Consider the following 14,675-nt stretch of genomic DNA (forward strand, 5'->3'; position numbering starts at 1 on the left):
TTTGTCCAGGGACAGATTTGCAAATCCGGGGACTGTCCCCGGGAACGGGGGACGTCTGGTAACCCTATGCCAGAACCCTCACCCCTCCTTCCCAAAACCCAGTGATTTTGGGAAGGCAGTGTGAGGGCTGGGGGGGGGGGGATGTTGCCAAAGGCCACCGTTAAAGGCCTTGAGGGCCACATGAAGCCCTTGGGCTGAGCGTTAGACCACTCTGGTTTGAACTATGGAAAGACAGCATACAAATAAAATTACATTTGTACCTTGGATCCTGAATGCCTTGGTACTTGGACGTTTTGGCTCCCGAACGCTGCAAACCCGGAAGTGAAGTGTTCCGGTTTGCGAACTATTTTTGGAACCTGAACGTCCGATGGGGCTTCCGATTGGCTGTGGAGCCTCCTGCAGCCAATCAGAAGCCGCGCTTTGGTTTCTGAATGTTCTGGAAGTCAAACGGACTTCCAGAACGGAATCCCTTCAACTTTCAAGGTACAACTGTATGTATATATGTACGTACGTATGTACTGATTGTGGAAATACCTTCAAGAAAATACAGGACAGAGGATGCACAATCTGCACACTGTGCACAATATAAACAAATCTTCTTTTTCAGATTTCGTTTACGGATGACGCTGTTTATGGAACCCAGCGTTTTGGTTCATCTCTTGTGAATGATGCTTAGATATTCCTCATTTATCCCGCTGTCAGGTGCTGTACTGAGGAAATATTTCTGAGCTAGATCATCTCATCTCCCTGGATCCAACCCCAGCACAGATTAACCCACGTCTTTCCAGTGGTAGCACAACCCAGACAGAGATCAAGGCGAGATGGTGGAAGCAGCATCTCATTTCTGCCTTATTATTTCCCATGATTAAAGACTCTGACGAACACAAAGCTTTTCCTTTTCGGAGACGGTTACCCGTTTTGAAATAAAACACTTTATTATTCCGCAAACTCAAGATGGAAAATAAAAAAGCACAATTCTTCAGAAATAATGTTAAAAGAAATTGTTTCGTCAAGCCTCGTGAATAAAACTTTACTAGCTAAAAATGGAATAAAACACATTCTTCTTTTTTTATGTAAAAAGTAACAATTAACATGAACCATGATTTAATGAGCAGACTTCGTTCATCCTTTACGCAAAACTAGGCTATGTCTCCACAGGCCCACATCAAAGTTATTAAGCAGGCAAATCCACCGTTTGCTTCCATGGCCTGTACTTATTTCCGAATGTCGTCCGCTTCCTCCAGCTCTCTTTCCTGATGTTCTCTTTCCCACCTCATTTCTTTAAGCTCTTGCCTGTACTTCCGCTCAATGAATCGTTTCTGATGGGCCATCTGAGGAAAGTTATCTGAGGCAAGAAGAAATGTTTCGTGCGTTAAAATAAAGACCAGGCATTCCGAGTGTTCATTATTCTATTACACCAGGAGGAATAAGGAACATTTTCAGCTACAGTCATGTCATACGTTTACTTATCACACTCACGGTCAAAATTCCTGTCAAGGTGTGGAAATAGGAGACTTCACCCACGTCTTCCCAGAGAGTCTCATGAATGAATAGAGCATTCTCCCCAGCCAAAACGTCCCCCAAATTGTACTTTGCCAAACCTTTATTAAGCATTACAAATACCTTGGAAGTCGAACGGAATCCGTTCCAGAAGTCCGTTCGACTTCCAAAACGTTTGAAAACCAAAGCATGGCTTCTGATTGGCTGCAGGAAGCTCCTGCAGCCAATCGGAAGCCACGGAGTCCCTGTCGAACGTTCGGCTTCCAAAAACAGTTTGCAAACCAGAACACTCACTTCTGGGTTTGTGGCGTTCGGGAGCCAAAATGTTCATGAACTAAGCTGTTCGAAAACCAAGGTACGACTGTATAGGCCAGCCTTTCTAAACCTGTGGGTCGCCAGATGTTGTTGAACTACAACTCCCACCACCCCTAGCTAGCAAGGCCAGAGCTCAGGGATGATGGGAGTTGTAGTCCAACAACATCTGGGGACCCACAGGTTGAGAACCGCTGGTATAGGCCATCATAAAACATCCATATATAAAAATTTAAAAGATGTGTGCTGGCTGTGTCAAAATGGTTGGGAGCCAGTGACTTAACAAACACAGGACTTTGCCTAGGGACTCAGCAGGCAGCACTGTGGTCTAAACCACAGAGCCGCTTGGGATTGTCGATCAGAAGGTCGGTGATTCAAATCCCCATGACGGGATGCGCTCCTGTTGTTCTGTCCCAGCTCCTGCCAACCTAGCAGTTCAAAAGCACACCAGTGCAAGCAGATAAATAGATACCGCCGTGGTGGGAAGGCAAACGGCATTTCCATGTGCTCTGGCTTCTGTCATGGTGTCCCATTGCACCAGAAGCGGTTAAGTCATGCTGGCCACATGACCCGGAAAGCTGTCTATGGACAAATGCTGGCCCCCTCAGCCTCAAAGCGAGATGAGTGCCGCAATCCCATAGCCACGTTTGACTGGACTTAACCATCCAGGGGTCCTTTACCTTTACCGTACAGCTGCAAATATAATGTTTTAAGTGCATTATACACATGTGACCCTAGATGGCACTGGTGAGCTAATGGCAAATTCCATATATAGATTTTAAACTTAAAAAAAATCATTTTCACAGCGTTTTGTATATATGTGTAGCTTCAGCCTAGGTGATGCTACTTCAGAGCAATGCTACACCCTGGAGACAAAAGCAGAGCCAACTTGATTATTTTAGTGTTGTATTTTAATCTTCTTTTTAAGTTGTATTTTAATCAATTGTTTTGATACCTGGTGTTAGCAGCCCTGAGCCCAGTCTTGGCTGGGGAGGGTGGGGTATAAATAAAATTTATTATTATTATAATGAAAGCTGCCTCCGGGATCTTTCCAAGTCAAACAATGGGTGAGTGGGAAATCATGTTACCCAATAGGAATGGTTGTGTATATGTATATTTATGTATATATCAACAATTTGAATCTGGCTATTTATTCCTCCATTTGAAGATGCTACCCAAATGTACTTGTTGAGCAATTTGCGAGCCTCTACCATGAAACATTTTAGCAGGGGGGGGGGCAGAATGGAGTATCCTTATGGAAAATTTGTAACAGATCAGTGAACTATGCTGGGAAAGTCTCCGTACTTTGGGAAGCTATCATTTTTCATCAAGGACAAGAAGGGCTCCATCTGGTGCTAATCAAGATAATCTCCCCCCATTACCACCATAATGGGCATCAGGGATGGGAGGGGGAAAAAGCTGTTCAGCTCTTAAAAACCAATATATACAATTGAGAAGCCAATGGAAGTTAATATATACTGCTCGGCAAGAGCGGGGCAGAATAAGGTAGACAAACACATCATCCATAGAGGCGATGCCAGGTGGAAGGTCGCCGGCGAAAGCGTCGCCTCCATTGGATGTGGTGCCAGATGAGAAATTGCTCTTTGTGATTGACTTGCTAGTGCTGACGCAGAAACAGCTGATGTCCTTGGGAAGATGAGGCTTTCGGGGACATTATAGGAAACACAGCTGATGCAAGAGGCTGAGGAGGAGGCTTGAATAAAGGGCTCAGCCACTTCTGAACCCAAGGCCATCTCCATAAACAAACAACCTCCTCTTGCAGAAGCGATTCCATTCTCTCTGTCACTCCCCCTCCCCGGGTCTCTCTCCTCAAAAGATTGGAAGATGCCGCCAGCCGCTAAGTCTCTGGTACCGCAAAGGCACTCCTGTGCAAAGTGTGGTCCTTTTGTACTCTTCTTGCAGATCTGATGTACCAGACTAAGTGCCACTTATGGATGACAAAAGTTCGGTGAAGTCTCCCACTTGTGTTTTCCCCAGAATCGCTTGAAAGCCCTTGTCCTCGTAAGATCTGAGTCGCCCTGACACACACGGTGGGTTTAAGAACCTCTGATGGCTTTAGACGGAAGTTCTTGTGGGGGAGAGAATGCTCTTCTGCTATTTCGTCGTTTTCCTTTCCGTATTTCGGAGGCTCTCAGATTAACTCAGGGGAGTACAGAAGGTGAAAATCTTGCATGTGGGGCAGAGAGGTGAGATTTCACATGCCACATTCGTGCTCCGTATTCGTACACAAAAGGAAATAATGGAGAGAAATCATACCGTAAAAATGGACCTCTCTCAAGAGCGCACATTTTAAATGCACCTGTTTTAAAAAATTATATTAATTCTTCCAAGACAGGGGCTGAAAGCTACCGACTGTTTGGCTGATGTAAGCAGATGAGCTCAACTCTTGATAGATAAAAGTACGGCGACTTTTGCCAGAGATTTCAACGAGATTAAGAGTTATCTGGGGTTGTAGCACAAAGATTTAAGTCCCTGTTTGGCAGCAGCTTGCGGGTTTTGCAATCAATCCTGCAAGGTGAGCGCTCTGGCCCCCATCTAGTAAAGCGCCGACTTTATTTTAATCACAATGCCTAGATCATGAATGTCAGTGGAATGACTCGTGTGCCTGAATTTAAGCATGGGCTTAAGTGCTTCGCTGGACCAAGGCCAGAGAGCTCAGCACTTCACTTGACCGACTCCCCGCCAACTAGGCCTGAAATATTGTGACTTTTTGGAGGGATTATGCTTACAAAGGGGGAGAGGGCTAGACACATAAAGGAACACAGAATGGAAAACCTGCCATCACTTTGCTGAATTTTCAAGGCTGAAACTGCACGCTAAATCGCTTTACCTTGAGCAAATATGCTCAAAGCAAACGCTTGAGGGCCAGTTTTGCGCTTACTTGCTTACTGCCACATCTTTCCTTGAGTCTACGCAACTGACACCACATTTGTTTAAGACCAATAGTGAAAAGCGCAATGTGCTCAGACCCAAACTACATGACCTGAGGTCCCCTTACCACGAATAACCTTCCAACTTATGTCCATATCAGAGAGGGAAAGCAAGAACCATCACTGCATTTTGAAAAATAAAAATGACCCACACATACTTCCTATATGTTTAATTATAGGTTTTTGATGATATTATTATAGGTTCAGATGATATTATTATTATTATTATTATTATTATTATTATTATTATTATTATCCCACCTGTCTGACTGGGTTGCCCCAACCACTCTGGGCAGCTTCCAACACATATAAAAACATAATAAAAACATCAAACATTAAAAGCATCCCGATACAGGATGTTCTTCTTGTTCTTTCATTCTATATGTTAAGTCTGCAAGCTGCACGTATTCTGTCAACTTAAGTTGCCATTCTTCTTTAGTTGGGACCTTGCTCATTTTCCATTTTTGTGCTAACAAAACACGGGCCACAGTAGTGGCATACATAACCTTTTTTTTTGACACCTGGGAATTTCAGCCTGAATTATTCCCAACAGAAAGGACTTGGATTGCAATGCTTTCTTGGCTATCCGAGTTGGGTCATAACAGAGTCTGGTTTATTCTCTACCTGGAAATGCGATCTCTCATTTCAAACGGCGCCACATAGCTGTATCTGCTGCTAGCCCAGAAAACCTTGTCGCTGTGGTCTAATGATAGAGCAATTTAAAAGCCCCGGCCATTAAAAGAATAATAATAATAATAAAATATTTCTCACAGCTGGCTTGTTGAGACCCACTTGCCAGGAAGCTTGTGTAATGGCTCTGCCTCACTGGGTAGGGGAACATTTTTTATTTAATCCAAATGTGTGTGTTATGTAAGCAAATTTTCAATTCAAAATGGTCTAAAAGAAATGGAGGGGGAAGGTGGATGGGGATGCTGGTGCTGACTGTCATTTGATTGTTTTATCTGTACTTTCTCTCTCTCTCTCTCTCTGCCTCTCTCTCTCTCTCAACCATAGGTAATGCTTGCACATTCCCTGCCCCAACCCCCAGAACAAAATAATCCAAAAAGTCTCTTACATTTTTCCAAGGCATCCATTGCTGCGCACATCTCTGCTTGCTGAATGCTGTTTTAAAAAAAGAAAGGAAAGGAAAGGAAAGGGGGAGAAATCATGGCAAATGTATTTATGGAGTAAACTACAGCTTCCGAGAAGCAACCACTCTGATGGCTCTGCTGAGACTAATTCTTCAAATAATCATTGGGCACTTGTTCCCATAAAAACCCTTCATGCACAGGCACACACACAAACCCGTTCCAGCGAGTTGTTTTTAAAACTTCAGATCAATACCACTAAGATCTTCCCCTTTCATAATTCTTCGGCGAATTGTTTTAATGAAAATATTAAATTTAAAACCGGCCAACCAACCAACAGGCAAACTCTACAGCTCTAGAAAAATGGATGGCGATATTACAGCAAATAGAACACTTTCCCGCTAATATTTTATTAGGAATTATTTTTATCTTATTCTTAGAATCAGTGCAGTCCGGACAAGGAGGTGATCAATGGTGAGGGAGAAACCCTTTAAATATTATTTATCATGCAGCTGGCACCCTCGCTGTGCAGTCCCTAAGATGCTTTTCTCATTCATCTTCAATACAAACCTACAAAGTGTGTTGCTGTTCTTCCATTAATGGAAATGCAGGCTGAGAGAGACTAATCTGTCTGAAGGTTGCTCAGAAAGGCCATGGCTGAACTAGAATTCGAACTCAGGCCTTCTGTCCCTGGCACCCTAACCGTGGAGCTATAGAGGTTCTCTGCAACATCTTATTTTGGCCAGATACAGACTTAAATGGGAGTAGTGGGAATTCTAGCATTCGCTTTCTTAAGGAGCACCATCTAAATCGCCAAGGGATTTCCCGTAGCTCTCAAAACACCTGTTTAAATAAACATGTATTCAAAAATTTACCATACCTTGGTCCTTTACCGCATCCTATTCTTTCGCCTTTAAAATAAACAGCTACGGTGTATGTCCTGGCATGAGAGGGTCCGACTGTTTGCAGAGTCCTAAGTCCCAGGAAAGACAGTAACACAAAAAAGTCACACTTTTGAAAGCAGGACTTACTAAGGCCTCTTAACAGAAATGCCCCCCTGTCTGCAAAGATTAATCACGGGATTGCAGACAAACAGCACTTTATGGATTATTTTACAAGGCACTGCAAACACGTCATTGCTTTAAAAGTGAAGTATTTATGTACGCTTGGTGTAGAATTATAGGCATTTACACTTTTTGGCAAATTCAGATCTTCAGGATAGAAATATAAGGTACTATGACAAACGCTGTCGCTCTAAATGGCAACTACTGCAAATTACCCCATCAGTAACGGAAAGTTGCAGGATCTGTCACTACTAACCAGGCAGCTTTCCCTTTGGACGAAGAGTTTGATATAAATCTGCAGCCATTTTAAGATGAGACACGAGTTCTCAGACAAACGATAAATTTGATTCTCTTTCCCGTCTCTCCCTCCGATCCATCTCCAATGTCACGCTGAGTATTGGTTCTACGCAGTTTCAGCGGTTAAGGTACATTTAGGAAACGCTTTACAGCAGAAATAGACAAATGGCGGCTTCAAGTCAACCAAACAGCCCATCCCAAATTGCCTATGGATCTATACATTCTTTCCACCCACCATGAAACAAGACAATCCATTGCAAGAGAGGCGCTAGACCATTCGAATGTCAAAGTTTCATTACTGAGCTACACTTTAAAACAGTTTACAATAATCCTTCCATCCGTGCCAGTTCCCAATTTTCTGTTCCTTTCCTGTGGCCACAAAACAGGGTCCGGGAGAAAATGATACAACTTAAAAGGCGGGACAGCTCTCAGATGGATTGTCAAAAGATGGGAGTCACCAGTCTCATTGCATCTCCAACACTTATCTGATTCAGTCTTATACATCTTAGCAAGTCTACTTGAAGTTAGAGACCATCTATAAATCATTTTCAGGTAGTTCTCCTTCAAGGAATAACATGATGTAAAAATTCCAGATCGTTTTTCCAAAGTCCCCCCCACCCAGAGATTAAAATCTATATTGTGTCCTGTATCTATTGCCCAGCGTGTCATGGGGACTTTGACAAGCTCGTCTTTTGTTTTTGTTTTTTTAAAAATAATATTTATTCAAATTTTAAAGATTACAATGAGAAACAATAGAAAAGAAAAATAAAAAAGACATAAAAAATACAAACATACATTTAAAAAAGAGGGGGGGAAAACCAGATCAGACCTTTACCTAGCTTTCTTTCCTTTACTTATTTCCTTGACCTCCTCACACCTCCCTTTTTTGTATTCTAGTTCAATTAGATGTTTCAGCAAATCCTTTCCAGCTTTGTTTTTATCCTAATAATTTACCTTAATATACTGTAATTCTTGACTTTCACCAATTTAATAAATCAATTTTAACCTAATCCTTTATATCATTTCTGCTAAAACCACATTACTTCATTCCAACAACCTTCTAGCATTCCTTAATTTTGCAATGTTTCTGTAAATAAACTTTAAATTTTTTCCAATCTTCTTCCACCGACTCTTCACCTTGGTCTTGGATTCTGCCAGTCATTTCCGCCAGTTCCATATAGTCTATCCATTATTTGATAATAATAAAGCCAATCTCGTACTTTGTTTTTTAGTTTTTCATAACTCTGCAGTTTTAATCTGTCTCCTTCTTGTTCCAAAATTTCCCAATATTTTGGCCATTTGGCCTCCATATTGAGCTTTTTCTGAGCCTTCGCTTCCATTGATGACAACCACCTTGGAGTTTTATTTTCAAGCAAATCCTTATATCTTATCCAGACATTAAACAGTGCTTTCCTGACAATATGGTTTTTAAACGCTTGACAAGCTCGTCTTTTGTTTCCCATTCTAATAACATTTTCGATCAAAGTTTTTCTTCATTTTGTAAGAGTTCTTTTTCAAATTGTGAGCTTTGGTCCAAAACCCCCCACAAAAACCCAGTTTCCCTGTCTATTTTAAACATTGCATGTAACTGATGATATTGTAGCCAGTCTGTAACATGGCTCCTTACACTTTCCATTAATTCCTCTGTAAGGTAAAGGTAAAGGTACCCCTGCCCGTACGGGCCAGTCTTGACAGACTCTGGGGTTGTGCGCCCATCTCACTTAAGAGGCCAGGGGCCAGCGCTGTCTGGAGACACTTCCGGGTCACATGGCCAGCGTGACATCGCTGCTCTGGCGAGCCAGAGCCGCACACGGAAACGCCGTTTACCTTCCCACTAGTAAGCGGTCCCTATTTATCTACTTGCACCCGGAGGTGCTTTCGAACTGCTAGGTTGGCAGGCGCTGGGACCGAGCAGCGGGAGCGCACCCCGCCGCAGGGATTCGAACCGCCGACCTTTCGATCGGCAAGCCCTAGGCGCTGAAGCTTTAACCCACAGCGCCACCTGCATCCCCTCTGTAAAGCATAGCAATTCCCTGTAAGTTGTCCACTGTCTATCCTTATTAATTCTCTTTACTGTAATAGTCTCAATAGGAGATAGCCACAGAGGTGTCTTCCTTTCCAGCAGATTTCTGTATTTCTCCCAAACTCTATACAAATTCTTCCTTAGAATATGGTTTGTAAAACTTTTGTAAATTGTCGCCTTCCCATACCATAGACATGCATGCCAGCCAAATTTTAAATTGTGGCCTTCTACAAGCACGTCCTCCCTGCCTCTGTGCAAATGCTCTGGTATCACACGCCAGCCAAACAGGAGCTTCTCCATTCTTATCCTGCTTCAGCTCAAGAACGGCAGAAATGGAGAACGAGCTGGAAAAGGGGAGGGTTCGCACTGCCTCCCCGCTCTTCCCTAACTGAGTCCACTGAGAGATGAACACCTGCTGCACTCTGGCTCTCTTTGCCCTGCGCTATGGGCGCTCTGCACCAGGAGAAGGCAGAAGGTAGATCTGGAGATCCCTGCGGTTTCCGACGGCCAAACAGCAACAAAATAGCTCATTGCACCCCACAAAATTAAACTGCCAAAATGAAGAAAGATTGAGGTGGCCCTGGGTGGATCTTCGGGAAGTCCTGTGTGCTTTCTTCCATTAGGCTGGATAGCTCCATTGGTTAGAGTGTGGCGCTGATAATGCCAAAGTTGCAGGTTCGATCCCTGCATATTCCTGCATTCCAGGGGATTGGACTAGATCAGTGTTGGCCAAGCTGTTTTGGGACTACAATTCCCATCGTCCCTGACCACTGGTCCTGTTAGCTAGGGATGATGGGAGTTGTAGTCCAAAAACAGCTAGAGGGCCAAGTTTGGCCAACACTGGACTAGATGATTCACACGGTCCCTTCCAACTCTGCAATTCTATGATAATTATCTCCTTCTCTCTCTCTCTCTCTCACACACATCTCTATCTCTATATTCCTGGGCTCCGAATTCTTTAATATGAAGTGTATGTCTTTTGTACAACTTCTAGTTGGAGGATCTCAGGGACTGGGTTAAAAAAACCACAACACCCCACAAAGCAGATCTTGCAAGCCTGAACTCTGTTCACTCCATCAAACATCATGCTTTTTGAAGACAAGCAGCAACTCTGCTACCGATCCCAAATGACTCCAGAGAGTTACACTTGCAGGAGTTACAGAGTCTGCTTAAAGCAGCAGTTCCCACTCCCTGACGTGCGAAGGGAGGCACTGAAACTATTTTGTGGGTGGGCGAATGCGAACTTATCGGCGAGGATCAAATGATCCACCATCCACTGAATTTAGAACCACCCCATCTTCCACATGCAGCGGCTCTCTTGACTACATTTGTGGCGCTTGAAGCTGAGTTCGAGATCGAAAAGGGGAAACAGCAAACTAATCCCTTCTTTAAACAAAAGGCAGAGGATGCTTAATCCGAGTCATACGGATATGGAGACAAAAATAAACGCCAAGTGTACAGCTGAAAATGAGAGATCGGCTCACGAAGTTATAATTAGTTTATGGCAGGAAGAAGGAGAAAGGCTTCTTACTTATAGAGAGGGATGTCTGGCTCCTTCCCTTCTGTTCGGAGAGTTAAGCAGCATTGCTGGAGCTGGGATTTTGGATCGTTCCAGTCCTGGTTTAAAATGAATTCCTGTAATGTAGAGAAATAACAACAGGCTCCAATTAGAGGAGCAGGAAGAGGCTGGAAACAGGGTTAAAAACAGGAGTTTTGCTCCAAGTTAATGTTGTTGTTTTGTAAGTTTATGCCAAAGTATGTGCATGCAACAGAAGGTAAAGGTAAAAGGACCCCTGACCATTAGGTCCAGTCGTGGCTGACTCTGGGGTTGCGGCGCTCATCTCGCTTTATTGGCTGAGGGAGCCGGCATACAGCTTTTGGGTCATGTGGCCAGCATGACTAAGCCGCTTCTGGCGAACCAGAGCAGCGCACGGAAATGCCGTTTACCTTCCCGCCTGAGCGGTATCTATTTATCTACTTGCACTTTGATGTGCTTTCGAACTGCTAGGTTGGCAGGAGCATGCAACAGAACAAAGGTTTTAATTATCATAAAGATGGGACTCTGTGGCAAACCCAGATTGGTTGCTGCATTAAGTATAAAACTCCAAGCTGTCTTACCTTTAGTCGTGGGAAGAAGCAGACATTCATGAAGGTGTGGACGTATTCCAAGTCCTTGTCTATGTACAGAGCAGCGATAAAGGCTGGAAGGGAGGAAAACCAAATATGTGAGTAATGTTATTCTCTGGGTAAAAAGAGTTTACACTTGCAGAGAATCTCTGGTGCTCTCAAGGTCTCTCACGGCAAATATTTCTGAGCTAAGAACCCGGGCTGCTCAGCTGCTTGAGTGCATCTTAAGGGGGGAAAGATGGCTTGGCGAATACAGTTTTTTGACCACCTTGGGAACAAGGTGAAAAACATAACGAAGAGTTAGGAGGTCTGTTAAGAAGAGTTTGGATTTGATATCCTGCTTTATCACTACCCGAAGGAGTCTCAAAGCGGCTAACATTCTCCTTTCCCTTGCTCCCCCACAACAAACACTCTGTGAGGTGAGTGGGGCTGAGAGGCTTCAAAGAAGTGTGACTAGCTCAAGGTCAGCCAACAGCTGCATGTGGAGGAGCGGAGACACGAACCCGGTTCCCCAGATTATGGGACTACCACTCTTAACCACTATACACCACACTGGCTCCCAAGCACAAAGGGCACCCGAAAGGTGAGAGTCTCCAAAAGGGAAAAGAAAATGAAATAACAGAGGGGTGGACCACCGATTGTCTGTATCATCAAATAACACGGGTGGAATGGGATTCAGTCTGTGAAATTGCATGTTTTGGGGCGAGCGGAAGGAACTCAGCCCGATCCAGAAGCACATAAAAGGCTTAGGGAGGTCATGTTGTTGAGGGTGTGATTCTTCTAGCCACTTCAATGGCTGCGAGGGTCAACCGACCTCCTTTGGGGAAAAGGTTCCTATGGGTTATAGCTCCATGAAAGTGTCTCTTGCTTTTAATTCCAAAGTGGGAGGTGTGGGCTGGCCATTGTGGAGCAATCTCATAGCAGTGTTGCACCTCTGGGTGTCTAATCTGCCAATTTACAGCTTCCATCTAATGTGGGATGAAGGCAGCGGCCACATCGACAAGTCTGCGGTCGACAAATAAGCACATCTGATGCTCCGAGCAGCACACACACCCCTCCACATGCTGGCTTGTTAAGTCAGGAATTGGTTAGGTGAAGCAGGTCACATTCCCAGCAGCCTCTCCCTCCTTAAGACCCTTTAAATTGCATTACGCTAAGGGCGTCCTTCGTACAGTTGAGAAGATGGTCTTTGCACGGTCTCACCAAGAACAACGTTGTCCTTCGATTTACATGTGTCCACTCTGCCCCCCCCCCCTTGCTTCTGGGTCAGTGTTCAAACTCTCAAAACATAAATCCCTTGGGAGACCAGACTAGAATTAACAATGTCGTGAGTTTTATTCATGAAAAATGGAAAGCAAATAAATATCAAGTTATGTTTCTTGGTTAATGCAGCATTATGGTATGAACCCCTTTTTGTTCGTTGTTGCTGTTGTTTATTTATTTCCCACCATCTGGCTGGGTTTCCCCAGCCACTCTGGGCAGCTTACAGGATATATAAAAATAGAACATTAAAAAACAGAATATCTTACACAGGAAACAAACAAACCAATAAATCAATAGAAAGCAATAACAACAACAACAATGCTCTTCTTTTTACGAAACAGGAGACCTCATCTCCTCGACTTACTCCTAAGAACCCCCTTCACTCTCTTCCTTAACCCCAGACCCACTAAATGCTTTAACTGGACAGATCCCAATTGCTCCTTAAAAGCAATTGCTCCTCTAAGCAATTCCTTCCTTTCCTCATGCAGTTCACCACAGTTGGTCTAATAATAATAATAGACAATCTGGTGCCCCCCAGATGTTGCAGGACTACAAAACCTATCATCCACGGCCATTGCTAACCCTGGCAGAAGCTGATTGGTGTTGTATTCTAGAAAACGTAGAGGATGCCAGGTTGCCTATCCCTTCTCTAGTACAAGGTCACTGAGGAGCAAATCCTGGGCTCTGCCTGTAACCTCTCCTTGACAAGAGCTGAAAACTGAGTCACTGAATTGTCAACATCTGGACAAATTAATGAAGCATTCTGAAGAGCTGGGGACAGAGTCTGGACTTCTAAATCCTGTGGTTTAGCCAGCAGACTATAACTTCTAAGAAATAAATCTCTGCAAAGTATACACTCCCAGTGCTTCGGATATCAATCATGATTGTTTGTGAACAACTTCCATTTACTAAAAGGATTTGGCAAGAGACACGGGACCTGCTCAACTCACAAAATGTATTAAAATGCTCTGGATAGAGATTAACTTCCTTGGCCCGTTATTTATTGCCACTTCACTTGCACTGGAAGGAGAACCTTAAAAAAACAAACAAACTTTTTTTTAAAAAGCTATGGGGGTTTACATTACCGTACCTTCAGAAGCAATGCCATTTACAAAACTGAAAATTGACTGTATTTAAAATGAAATCATAAAGAACTATTTCCCCTTTATTTCTGTACTTGCAAAGGGGCACCTAAAAGCAGGTGATACTGAATGTTTGCTGTACTGCCACATGCTATGTAATGCTCATGATCTCTTTAAGATGGAGGTAACCCAAAATGGTACCTGCACTCCAGGTGTTCAACTACAACTTCCAGCACCCCAACCATTGGAAATTCTGGTTAAGACTAATGGGAATTCTAGTCCAGCAACATCTGGGGGGCACCATGTTGGTTGCCCGTCTTAAGAGATCAAGAACGAGCCGCAGAATCACATGTTCCCTCTCTCCAACCCTCCTTCCCTCTGGTGCAAACTCCTGCACAGCCCTTCCCCAATGTGGTTTGCTATGGCCAAAGTTAATAGTAATGATAATGATAATAATAATTTATTATTTATACCCCGCCCATCTGCCTGGGTTTCCCCAGCCACTCTGGGCGGCTCCCAACAGAATATTAAAAACACAATAAAACATCAAACATTAAAGACCTCCATAAACAGGGCTGCCTTCAGATGTCAGATAGTTGTTTATTTCCTTGACATCTGATGGGAGGGTGTTCTACAGGGTGGGCGCCACTACCTAGAAGGCCCTCTGCCTGTTTCCCTGCAACCTCACTTCTCGCAGTGAGGGAATCTCCAGAAGGCCCTCGGCACTGGACCTCAGTGTCCTGGCTGAATGATGGGGGTGGAGATGCTCCTTCAGGTCTACTGGGCTGAGGCCGTTTAGGGCTTTAAAGGTCAGCACCAACACTCATAATTATGCTTGTAAATGTACCGGGAGCCAATGTAGGCACCAACATTAATCGATGGGTGCTGTAACTTGATGAATCGATTAAATGTAAGTAAGTGTACAAACACATGCCAATACCTCAATACACACACACAGCTCAATATAC

At 43.8% G+C, this 14,675-nt stretch overlaps 1 protein-coding gene across 2 annotated transcripts in view; it reads right to left on the reverse strand.

Moving 5' to 3' along the window:
• Positions 1 to 909: 909 nt before the first annotated feature.
• The window catches only part of DROSHA (drosha ribonuclease III), an 89,391-nt gene continuing 75,625 nt past the window's right edge, over positions 910 to 14,675 (reverse strand). For both annotated transcript variants that reach the window (XM_079984907.1, XM_079984906.1), the window contains exons 28-32: positions 11,354 to 11,436; positions 10,767 to 10,870; positions 6,732 to 6,824; positions 5,839 to 5,885; positions 910 to 1,345 (exon numbers count right to left, since the gene is read on the reverse strand). In XM_079984907.1, coding sequence (XP_079841033.1) covers positions 1,215 to 1,345; positions 5,839 to 5,885; positions 6,732 to 6,824; positions 10,767 to 10,870; positions 11,354 to 11,436 — 458 coding nt within the window. In that variant the 3' untranslated portion in view covers positions 910 to 1,214. The remainder of the gene's footprint in view (positions 1,346 to 5,838; positions 5,886 to 6,731; positions 6,825 to 10,766; positions 10,871 to 11,353; positions 11,437 to 14,675) is intronic.

Source organism: Podarcis cretensis (assembly GCF_951804945.1).
Source record: "Podarcis cretensis genome assembly, chromosome: 7".
NCBI lineage: Eukaryota > Metazoa > Chordata > Lepidosauria > Squamata > Lacertidae > Podarcis > Podarcis cretensis.